The 12,189-nt window shown below is 47.5% G+C and overlaps 1 protein-coding gene across 19 annotated transcripts in view; it reads right to left on the bottom strand.

The window, feature by feature from the left end:
* The window catches only part of NAV2 (neuron navigator 2), a 706,422-nt gene that overhangs the window by 202,154 nt on the left and 492,079 nt on the right, over positions 1-12,189 (bottom strand). For 12 of the 19 annotated variants that reach the window (XM_070274945.1, XM_070274947.1, XM_001501832.6 and 9 more), the window contains one exon: positions 1,729-1,895. In XM_070274945.1, the coding sequence (XP_070131046.1) occupies positions 1,729-1,895 (167 nt within the window). Of the gene's footprint in view, positions 1-1,728; positions 1,896-9,875; positions 9,945-12,189 lie in introns of all 19 variants that reach the window. The other 7 variants (XR_011441179.1, XM_070274944.1, XM_023646535.2 and 4 more) reach the window with 1 other exon arrangement.

Genomic DNA, 12,189 nt, shown 5'->3' with positions numbered 1-12,189 from the left:
AACCCGCACATCTCTAACCAGCCATCAACGGGCAAGGCACTGAGCATTTCTCTTCCTCTCCCAGGAAAAGCATGGTATGCATCGTGGTTCTGGAACCAAAGAGCTTGGGTCCAGTTCCAGCTCCAGCTTTCACTATCTCTGGTCTGACCTCGGCCAGTACTTAGACTCTCTCTGCCTTAGTTTCATGCATCGGAAAACGAGGAAAACAGCACAGCTTGTTTGGAGGGATTCAATGAGGCACAGGGTAGGTACGCAATAAAATTCAGCTCTTTTTATTTATATAAAAAACAAAAACCCTTCCATATATTATGTACATATATAAATGTATTGTGAAAGTTCTGGAAGGATATGCATGGAAGGGTTTATGTTGGTATCCTCAAGGGAGCATGTAAGCGAGAACTTTTATTTGATATATACTTGTACCATTTTACAAGCGTACGTTATTTTTGTAGTTTAAACACTTTTTAAAAGAACACACTTTTTAAAAGAACACACTTGGGTAAGTGAAGAAAAGGAAAGGAGGCGAGGGAAGGGAGGGGGGAAGAGAATAAGAGAAAATGGTTTGCTTGAGGCCAAAGCCAAGCGCTGGAGCACAGTCTTGCCTGGTTGAGACATCCTGGTTATAGGTTCGGGGCTAGTTGCAGAGTTCCCACTGCCTTGTCTGGGAAGCCTTCTGCTATATGTATGTCAGCCCTACATAAATTTCCTTCATAATTTCTCCAATATTCTAGGTGGGAGTAGGGATGGGGGTGGGGGAAGCCCAGTTCTATGGAACCAAGTCATTCTGGGCTAGAGGGGTTGGGAGGGGGGTGCTGATTTCATTCACAGTGTGGGCAGGGGTGCCCAGTCTCCTGAAGCACTTTAGGGAGCAGGAGGCAGCTCTTCTGGGCCTCAGGGGAGCAGAGGAGCACATCCAGGCCAAGTCCTAGGACGCCTCCACACTACCAGGGAGGAAATGCTCCCAAGAGCCCCGGCATGTCCCCGAGAGAGGTCCAGACCTCTTGGCGGCAGAGGAATGAAGGAGGCTCTGCCTCTTACGGAGGAACCTTCTAAGCTGCCTCTGTCTCTCCAACGTCTCCTGAGACACAAACTGCAGCAAGCAAAGGCTTGTTTCCCTCTCTTCAGAGCAGAGCCCCCACAGGGCTGCTCACCCTCTCCCCATCCTAAAAGCTCAGTCCTATGTCTAGTAAAAAGTCATATCCTTTTTTGGTAAAAGTTACATTATCAGAACACCAAGAGCAATGTTGCCTACTCCTTATATGTAGCCAAGATATTCATTTCGCCAACCCACATTTCTGACTTTTTCAAAGGGTGAAAACCCTCTTGCTCCTAACTCCCCTCACATCACTTCTTATGGGCAAAACCTTATCAGCTCACAAAACACATGCCCCAGGCAGCTTGCATTTCTGGAAAACCACCTACTGTATAGAGCACGTTCTATGAAACTTTATTTTCAAGTTGCAAATACTATATTGTTTCTATGTGTAGCCAGGTGTCTCCTGGGCCCCACACAAATACAGTTGCTCCTGCTGGCAACTAGGAATATAACATTTCCCCCACTTTATTAATGCCTCTAGTAACAAAGTGCCTGCTGGCCAAGGATGTCCTTGTGACCCATTTCCACCACTCTATCTGCAACCCCACCCCCGCCCCGGCCAAGCTCACCCAAAGAAGCCGGATATGCTATAAAGGAAGATGCCAAAAAGGACCTTCAAGAAGGTGACTCACCTTTCTCGTGGCTGCTTGGAGGTGGCGGTGGGGGCTGGGAGGTGACTGGCTTGGACTTGTCATAGTTGTTAAAGCTCTGGCTGCGTCGGTGGTTAGCGGTGGCTGGCCCTCCGCGTGTTTTGGCCTCACTGCCCGCAGCGGATACCCTCGCGGTAGGACCTGGAAGTCTAAAATGCAAAAAGCAATAGAGTACCGGCTTCAGTCTCAGGAGAGCAGCAGGATCTCAGAAGAAGGAACTGCGACCATGCAGGAGGTAAAAGAAACCATTCAGGACGCCGGGGCTGTGGAGGCTTGCCCATCAAGGGATTTAGTGGAACCACCACAAACATCGAGGCTCATGATGACCCCAGTAAAGTCCAACAGCAAAGCCGGAGCAGTTTCCCTTTGAGCAAAGAGAGAAAATATGTTTGCTGATTAAAAACACAAAGCTCATCTTCCTTTTTCTCTTGGATGAGCAATTTTACTTTCCAGTAGGGCCAAACCATGTCGTCTCTAATTCCATCAAGTGTGGAACATAAAGGCCTGTTAAGACTCTAAACTGTTTACCTTGCGTGTGCATCTCTTCTGGTAGGTATCGAAAATGGTTTTTACCATAATCTGGGGATGTGAGCATCGAGAAAAAGACATAATTTACAATGGTCAGAAAGGGAAGTGCTACCACTCAGAATCCAACACATCTGCAAGGAAAACTTATTGTCTGGATGGAAACACTTGTTCAGACATACATTTTCCTTCGACACCTGACAACCTGTCTCCACAGGCATGACTTCATTACTTTGAGGCTGCAGCCCAGCCTCTCTGCATGGGAGATGAATAAACTCATACTTTCTTTCTGTAAAGGCAGAAGGAATCTATTAGCCTGAAGACAAACACACACTCACTTTCCCTTTAAATAAAACACCTCATTTTGGGCAGTTTGGGAAATAAAGTCAGCAGACTTCTTGGTCACAGATCTAAAGACATTATGGCCCATTCCCCAGAGTTAAGGGTAAGATTCCCCCAAATCAGAATTTTGGTTCAGGGACTACTAAACAGGCGGTTTCCAATCACTAAAGTCGAAAGATGAATAAGTGATGAAATATTCAGTTGTATCTTTCCGCTAAAACCCACTTAGCTGTGTTTAAAAGCCACTGGAACCTCAGCCGACTAGCATTAGATCTAGTGATAAGCCTGAATTTTCAACTCATAAAGCTTTCAGCCTTCTCTTTCCACGCAAATCTGTGAGCACCAAAGAAGTCTGTAGTCTGGAAGCATTTTAGATGTAAGAAAGCAATCACTTTAAACTTTTTCTCGTTGGCCGAGCAAGAAAGATGGTTGTAGAGTAAACAGAGAACATGAGCTGGTGTGAGAGGACTGTAAAATTTATACAGTTAAGAAGAAGCTGGCCCGATGCCCTCACTGGGAGCTAGGAGAGAAGGAAGGGGGTGAGCTCCTTCCCCACCAAGCAGCGGAGGGAAGGCATCACTTCCCACTGCTCTAGGAGCATCTGCCCCACTCTGTTCATTTATCCCATCTTGTCTGGAGAAGGTATTCACCCCCACGAGGATAGGCACAGAGCGGGGTGCAAAATAGCAGTGCCAGTGCCTGTATTTGGGGACCAGAAACGCCAGCACAACCGATCGAGGAGGTCCAGCAGGATCTTGGTTTCTCTCGGCTCTGCTTCCAATGCAAACAGCATCCTGCAAGTCCTCCAAGGCAGGGGTATCTGAGTCCCCACAGCCGACGGCAGAGCTGCTGCAGGTGTAGATGTGGAGCTCCTTCCGAGTGGACTCCACTCCACAGGAGTCTTTACGCTCACAGATAGGACTAGAAAAGGATTATGGACTTGTTCCAAGATGATGTCACAGCAACAGCATGAAGTGGTGCAGGGTAACACAGGTCACGGTAGTCTGCTTCAATGGGGAAGTGGCAAAGAGCAGGAGACAAAAAGCAACGAGGAGGGAAAAGATGCCTTCTTTTCAGAGTTGCTAGAGAGGCCCCACTGCCCTGACCTGGGACCGGACCAGATTTTTAGGGGCCTTTATAGGGCAAGAAATCAAAGTATTGGATGGGATGGGCACCACCTTGAATTAGGTAGGCAGTCTGGGCCTCTGTGAGGCAGTGTGGGATAATGGATAGAATACGGGCTTTTTCCCTACACGTGATATTGCACTAGTCTTACGATCTGAGATTCATCTTCTCTGTCTGTAACTTTAAAATAATAAAGTACTCAGTGGGACAGTTTTAAATTCGAATGGGACTTAAGGTCAACGCCTGTTGGTTCCCCTTCCCATCTTCTCTGCTGACCATAGATCCATAAAGGAATTGGGCGTTATCATAAAACATGCTATGGTACAAAAAAGAATCAGACAAATAAGGAAGGAAACAGAGCTGGGTCAGAGTATCAGAAGAGAGCTGGACAAAAATCAACATACAAGAGTCTGAAATCAACATTTTCAAAGAGGCAAGACAGGCTTTGGCAGACAGGACTTGTCATCTCCCTCAGGAACATTCCAGAAGAGAAATTGCTTCATTCAAGTACCTGTGACTGAGACCTTACACTTGGGGTACCTCTGAGCCAGCTGTGGGCCCCCTCCCCAGAGTGAAGCACTCCTGATCTTGGATTAACTAGGGCAGCTCTGGGTTTCCTATGGGTGATCATCGTCAGGTTCTCTTCATGGAGTCAGGACCTAGATGTGCTCCTTTGATGGGAGTGGCATATCCTTCAAACGGCTGCAGCGTTGTGCCAAGTTTTCTGAGACACGGAGAAGGGGTTCTTAAAGGCCTCAAGGGCAGATGACATGGCAAGTCAAGGATGGTTGGCATATGCCCAGCCATCAAAAGCCACCACGGAGCTCAAGCCAACTCACATCATCCTCCACCACCATCACCATTCCACTCTAGTGAGGGCAGCTCCTTTAACTTGACCAAAGGGGAAAACTAGATGGAGACCAAGTAACTTCTTCCAAGTTTCAGAGGGAATCTATGTCAACAGTGTGTTTTAAAATTTGAGTTCTGTGGTGAACGGGGTTGGACATTTCCTTGCCCCCAAGTAAGGCTCCTCTGTCCCTCTGAAATTTTCAGCAAAGTCTACCTCACATACAAGGACCATGAATGAATGTGTGGTGAGTGAGAAGTAAGGAAAAACGCTTGGTTTAGATCTCCCATGAGGGAACCGAAACACCCCTTGGGATGGTGACTCAATCCATAAACTGAATTAATTGAGACTAAACTGTACGTACAGGATTTCAAAGCCAAAAGTGACCATAAGGATCTAAGTTACCTGAGGAGTCATGGGGTAGGCACTGGACTTTCTGCAAAGGGATGAAGGGATTTGCTGTTTGTGTTTGTGTGTACCCCCTCACCCCAGATTCGTACGGTCAAATCCTAATGCTCAATGTGGTGGTATTATTTAGGAGGTGGGGCCGTGGGGAGGTGATTAGGTCATGATGCAGAACCTTCATGAATGAAATGAACGCCCTTACCAAAGAGGATCCACAGAGCTAGCTCACCAGCGTCCACCATGTGAGGACACAGTGAGAAGTCAGCAGCATGCAACCTGGCAGAGGACCTTCAGCAGAACCTGACCAAGCCGCCACCCCAATCCTGGACTCCCAGCATCTAGAACTGTGAGCAGTAAGTTTCCATTGTTTATAAGCCACCCAATCTGTGGGGTTTTTTAATGGCAGCCCAAACAGACCAACACAGGGTTCTAGTTCAATCTTATCTAGATCTTAGGGGCTGACGGACCCCAGCTGACATCAAAATTGTACACATATTGATAAAAGAATACGCAAAGGTCAGAAGTAATTCAAGGAAGGGAAATGATGACCTCAGAGGTTGGTGGGATGGTCAGGGAAGGTTCCAGATAAAAGTGACCCCAGGGTAAGATGTGGCATCTGGATGTGAGTAGAGGGCAAGAAGGCAGGGAGCAGAGTGTCATACAGAGGAGAGGAAGGGCCGGCATGTGCTGGGCTTGGGGGAGCAGTGGCAGGAAATGAGGTTAGAGAAGCAGGCAGAGCCACGGGAGGAAGACCTTGTGTGCCACAGTAGCAATCTTAGACTTTGTCCTACCCTCCAGTAATGAGACATTAAGTAGGGAGGCTGGGGGCGGAGCTAAAGTTGAAAAGCAGAGTGTCTTCTAGTTTAGTGACACAGACGCTAGGCCTCTGGCTAACATTTTGAAGGTCATTATTGTTAACATCATGTGCCTCACCAGAACTATCAAGCCGCAGCCTGGAAGCAGCTGCTGTCCGTACTTTAGAATCTCTCTTTGCTGAAGAGCTGGGACTTGCTCACGTGGAACAGCTGCAGGTACCACAACAGATGCTGCCCGTGGTACCTGCCTCGCCGAAGAAAAGCAGCGAGAGGGCAGCATGGCAAGTCAGCCCTGTGTCATTGACACAAGCATCATTTATAGTACCAGAAGGTTCCAATAGCTCCTTAGCAAGAGGAAGTCCACTTCCCATGATCATTCCATGTCCAGACACAGTTACAAAATGACAGAGGACACAGATGGGTTCTTTGAAATAGATACATGTTGCTTTTTAAAAAAAATTACATTTAAGGACAGTGGTGTAACAAAGAGCCGTGGTCAATTTCTCCACATGTGCAGAGCCGAGCAGGCAGGGCAGCCAAGCTGTTGTTCCTGGCACATAACCTGCAAGCGCATCCGAGCTCCACACGTGGTACGTGCTGATGGGAAGGAAGCGGTGCCTCCTCCCAAAACCACTTCAAAGGCCGGGAGTAGAGGCGGCCTCCTAGGAAGGATGTCAGCTTGTGTGCACATGCTTAGGACCTCGGGGGGCGGGGTCATAATCGGAGATGCTTTTTGCCAGACACGATGATTAAATGCTAAATCTCTTATCTCCAAGGTATCTGCTTCTCTGCAGCTGGGCAGAGGACCACTGATTCCTCTCTACGAGATGGTCATGCAGAGATCAACTTCGGGACTTGGTGGAGGCGGCTGGTTGCCTTACCTGCCCCAGATCAAAACACCAGCATGGCCATATCTGCTATCGTGGTGCACTGATTACATGCCACATATTAAAGGATTGAAGTGACTGCTTTTAATCCACATGACATTGTGAGTGAGACAGAACTACCCCATTTTACCAACAAGGAAAGGCAGACTCATGGAGATGAAATAATCTGCCCAGGTAACCCAGTAAGTGGTGAAGACAGGCTTTCACTAGGTTTGACTGCGAAGCTATACTCTTAGCCACTATGCTTCTCAGCCTCCTGCAGGTATAATAAGCCTAAACAGCTGGGGCTCCCCAGGAAGGCTAGGGGGCACTAAGAGTGGTCAGTGGCAGAAATTCATGGAAATCCTTCACCCCCGTACCAGTTCCCTCCATAATCCCCCTGCCGCATCCAGATTCAAGGGTGAGGCTTCCCAGCCTGCTCAGTATCCCTGGTGCCTATCAAGGGGTTTGGCTCCAGCAGGTGTTCAATCAATGTTTGCCCTTGAACAAGAGACAAATTTCCAGAGCTCTGGGAGAGGTGTCCTACTCAGCCAGAGGCGGCAGGGCTATTTATTTTGGCAACCAAACTTTACTGCTACACCTAGTGGTGCCTGCTCAGCTAAAATGTTCCTCAGGATTGTGCTCGAGGCCGGGGGTGGAGAAGTGGGGTAAAGGAAGCAAGGAGGAGTAATAGGCACATAATTATTGATCAAAAAATGTGTGTTCAGCGGCCGGCCTGGTGGTGCAGCGGTTAAGTTCGCATGTTCGGCTTCTTGGCAGTCTGGGGTTCGCCAGTTCAGATCCCAGGTGCGGACATGGCACCGCTTGGCAAAAGCCATGATGTGGTAGGCATCTCACGTATAAAGTAGAGGAAGCTGGGCATGGATGTTAGCTCAGGGCCAGTCTTCCTCAGCAAAAAGAGGAGGATTAGCAGTAGTTAGCACAGGGCTAATCGTCCTCAAAAAAAAAAAAAAAGAAAAGAAACTAAGAACATCCTTTTATTGGCTTCATTAGAGACAAAAGGCACCCAAAAGAAATTCTAGGTGAGGGATGCGACCCTGAAGGAAAGCCAGACCTTGGCTTCTGGTCAACTGGAAGCCCTGCGCCCAGTCCGCCCTCGGGGCAGGGCAGACACGCCCTCATCCTTCAGTTCTTCCTCTCGCCCCATGGCCTCCCAGCTGCGGCTTCCTTCCATCATCTGGGACTGATAACAAAGCATTCACGGATGGGCATGTGCTTCCAATTAGCTATTTTCCCAGCCAGCTCCTGTTTTCTTTATCTTCCAGAACTGAGCACATCGTGGGAACAAACACTAGATTTCAGGTTTCCTCCAAGCTCACCCCTCTCCCTTCCTTTCCGAGGTGTGGACATTTGCATGACACCCAGAAAAACTGGAACTCAGTTTGCCACTGCAGTGGGTGTCTGCTCTGACTTAGGTCTCATTCCTTCCTTAGGGAAAGCAGTCACTCTCTAGCAGAGTGCTATGGACTGCATGTTTGTGTGTCCCCCCAAATTCATATGTTGTAACCCTAACCTCCAACATGATGGTGTCTGGAGATGGGCCTTTGGGAGGTGATTAGGTCATAAAGGTGGAGCCCTTGTGACGGGATCTGTGTCTTGTAAAAGATGGGAGAGAGCTTGCTTTCTCTCTATTTTCCAACAAATGAGGACACAGCAAGACCACGGCCATGTGGAAACCAGGCAAGGAGCTCTCACCAGAACCCGAACATGCAGCACCCTGACTCCAGCTTCCCAGCCTCTAGAACTGTGAGAAATAACCTTCGGCTGCCTAAGTCACCCAGCCTATGGGGACTCATTACAGCAGCCTGAGCTAACTAAGACACACGGCCAGGAGACGCAGTGACGAACATGGGTCCCCGGAGCCAAGTCTGGGTGATACGGTGACATGTTCTACAGAGAAGCAACTGCCCTGGGCTCCTCCCTGAGCCAGGCAGATCTTGAGTTGGGGCTCCCCATGTGTAAGCTTTTTAGAAACATCACTCCGGTTAGAAAAGGCAGCTAGAGCCTAAGAGTGGGGTATCAGGCAGATGCAGAGAGAAATGAAGTGTGAGCACCCCTTTAGTTTTAGGTAAGAACTCAGTGAAAACTAAATACCAGTCAGAATGAGGAGGAGATTCACCCCAACATCAAGGTCTGTTCGGATGCTTCAGGGGCAATGAGAGGCAGAAGGCCAAGAGCAATGGTTAAAACATAAGATTTTAAAGAACAGCCTCAATGACCACAAAAATACCAGAATTCCACAAGGAGGGGGAGAGGAGAAATGTAACACAGTGGGTAAAGTGAGGGTTCTGGGCTCAAACCCCAGTTTTTCCACTTGCTGTGTGACCATGGGTAACTCACCAAACTTCCTAAATTCTAGTTTCTCCATCTGCAAAATGTGGATATTAACATGACCTACGGCATGAAGACTGATGAGAGGATTAAATTAGATGATGCATTCAAACTGGTGCATAATAAGTATTCAAGAAATGTTAGCTGTCGAGACCTTAAAAATAACAGTAGATACAACGATGTACCTGGCTTTTTCCTATACCCTGGAATGGGTCCTCACAGGATTCAGTGGATGCCAAACTCTAAGTCAAGAGTAGCAGTTTGCGAGCAAGCCTAATTTCTACTTTCAGAGAACTGAGGTCGTGGTACCCAAGGGCATCCAGAAGCGAAAATGAGAGACAGCCGCCTTGCTGCTTTGTCTCCTCTGGCCAATTAGATTCATGCTTCAGGTCTTTATAACTCAAGAGAAAACCAATCCCACATTAGTAATTTTAACAACAACAACAAAAAGCACAACACACATACACGAGATGCAGGTGAGGTAGGATCAGGGCCAGGACAGAGCAGGGAGCCAAACATCACAAAGACCACCTCGACACTCACCTCTTCCTAAATCAGAACAGGTTTTGATGACCAAGCAAGCAAAGTCAGAATCAATGAAATGCAGAAACACTATGTACACTTCAACCTCACTCACACACTCTCTCTCACACACACACACACACACGCTCCCTCAACAACCCCACAGCCACTCTCAAAACTCTCCAACATTGGATCATTAGCCAAAGCATGTTTGGTTTTCTCGAACTGCAAACATGAAATTGGGAGGGGCACCAAAAGGAAGCAGCCAGAACAAAGGGAACAGTGGGTTGGGTGGAAACCATGCCTTGTAGGACACAGAGAAAGTCTAACCTAGAGATCTTTTTCTGACCCAGAGTGAAGCGGATGATTTTGCTTTGAGATGAGTCCTTGGATGATGCACTGCATGACAGGAAAGAAAAAAGTGGATGAGTGAGGAGAGAGAAGATACATTAGACACACAAATACGTAATAGGAGTATGTCACAATGGGGGTGCTCCCGGCTTTCCCTCTGCCCACTTTTCCCACAACATGCAGCTTTCCTTCTAGGTCTAACTTTTCTGATTTGATAAATTTCCAATGTGAAGAACTTGCTATCAAGGCTGTCTAAGGACTTCCGTGGTTTTCTTTTTTTAACTCCAAATATCTTCTCTGCTATCAGTCACTATAGGGCCTTGTTCCCACAGTAAGATGCTGAAGCAAGGGGACTCTGACAAGCAAACTTTAGACCTTTCTAAAGTATTTAGATGCTTCCATTTCACAGGCTTGTTTTACCAGGGTGCTTTTCATGAATGTCCCATAAAGTTGCCCCCAAACAAGGGTGTAGGATAATTGCAAGTTTTGCTGGTCTTGGGAATTTTTTATCTCAATAAGTATAGAAATGATCATTTGAAGTCTTCTGAATTTGCTAAGTTATGGACTTTGGACACAAATTTGGAAATATGAAAAATCATGGTTGGGCTTAAAAGAAAAAGTTAAACTTATTTACTGCCTTGTGAAAGATAGAAATATTTCTCTTTCTTGCAGCCACACTTCCCATATCATGTTTATAAAAGGATCTGAGATGGGAAATACAAAGTCGGTGTCACTGGACTTAGGAGGTGGAGGAAGAGAGAAGAGAATGGAGGAAAAGAATAAAGCGATTTTCTGGATTTTCCCTAAACAGCTGTCTGAATGTTGATAATACGTAAGGTAGACACAGAGGGAAAAGGAAGCAGGTCTTAGGGACTATGCTCCTCTCCTGGACTCGAGACTGGTGAGGAATTTGATGTGGACCAAGTTCTTGGGCATGACGTCAATTCATGAGAAAAGCTGAAGTAAAGGATAAAAGTGAGTCTCCACTCGGCCGTCGGGGAAGAGTTGCTCTGCTTCCTCAGGCCGAGGTCTCAACTTCCCCTGGCCAGCCTCCACCGCTCCTTTATTAACACACACCAGGGGAAAGTTGCCAAGTCTTAGTATTAACTATCTCCAGAGGTACAGCATTTAGGCCTGTTCGTATCCGGCAGAGTTCTAACGGGATTAAACCAAACCTGGCAACTGGGGCTTGCATCAACATTTCACATTGATGACCAGGGTCCAACCATTACCCTCGGGACTTTGGTTATCAAAGTCAGAATTTAGGGGTAGAAATACAATGGAGCTGGGCCAGTGATGCGATTTTATTATTCTTAAATTTATAGCCCGAGTGTTAGCATGGGCTATCCCCAGAACTTCAGAATAAGGTTTTCCTCCGGAAGGAAAATTAGAAGTATCAATATACAGCGGATGAAACCAGTCATCTGCAGAAGTAACCCGCTCTGGGCGAGATAAAGGATGAGTGAGGACACACAGCAACTCCAGAGCCAAGTCCGTGTCCCCACCTTGCAGGGGCGGGGGCCGCCGCGGCAGGAGCCTCTCTGCAGTAAGTGAACATCAAGGCTTAGATGAGTGTGGCTCGTGTTTAGGAAAAGTGTTGATTAATCGTAGGATGTTTTTTTCTTACTGGGAGATGGGTGTCCTCACTGGAGCATCTGGTTCTTTCCAGAAGACAAACGCCTACCGTGGAAGTGGATGCCTGAGGCTAGCACACTCAGTGACACAGCCCAAGGTTTCTCAACACGTGTCCCTGGGAACACTGTGCAGTGAGATGCAGTACATAACAAGAAGATTTCTGTGGCCAAGTGTGAGGAATGCTTTCTAGGCCCCCGTCTGAAGATGTACAGTCACACGCGTCCCTCTCGCAGGCTTCCTCCTCTCCACCACCACGGACCTAACTGCTCAAGCCAGAACTGTAGGCTTCCTCTGGGACTCCTCTCTCCCTCACTCCGGAGAGTCCAACCACCCGCAGTCCTGTCGGCTCTTCCTCCAAAATATCCTGAATTGCTCCATCTCCACGTCTCCCCCAGCACCTTGATCCAAGCCACTACCATCTAGAGGACCACGAAAGCCTCTTCGCTGCGGTCTTTCCCTCTATTCTTGCTCCTCCACAGGCTTATTTTGCACATAGGAGCAAAGGTGATTTCTTAAAAAACTGTAAATCAAATCAAGTCTCCCTCCTGCTTAGGATTCTCCAGTGGCTTCCTTTCACCTTTAGAATGAAACACAAACTCTTTGCCCAGGTTAGTCAGCACTCTGTGACCTGTCCTCAAGGCCACAGCACTGCACAACT

The sequence above is a fragment of the Equus caballus genome, chromosome 7 (genome assembly GCF_041296265.1).
Source record: "Equus caballus isolate H_3958 breed thoroughbred chromosome 7, TB-T2T, whole genome shotgun sequence".
Classification (NCBI taxonomy): Eukaryota; Metazoa; Chordata; class Mammalia; order Perissodactyla; family Equidae; genus Equus; species Equus caballus.
This window is presented reverse-complemented; position numbering and strand designations above follow the sequence as displayed.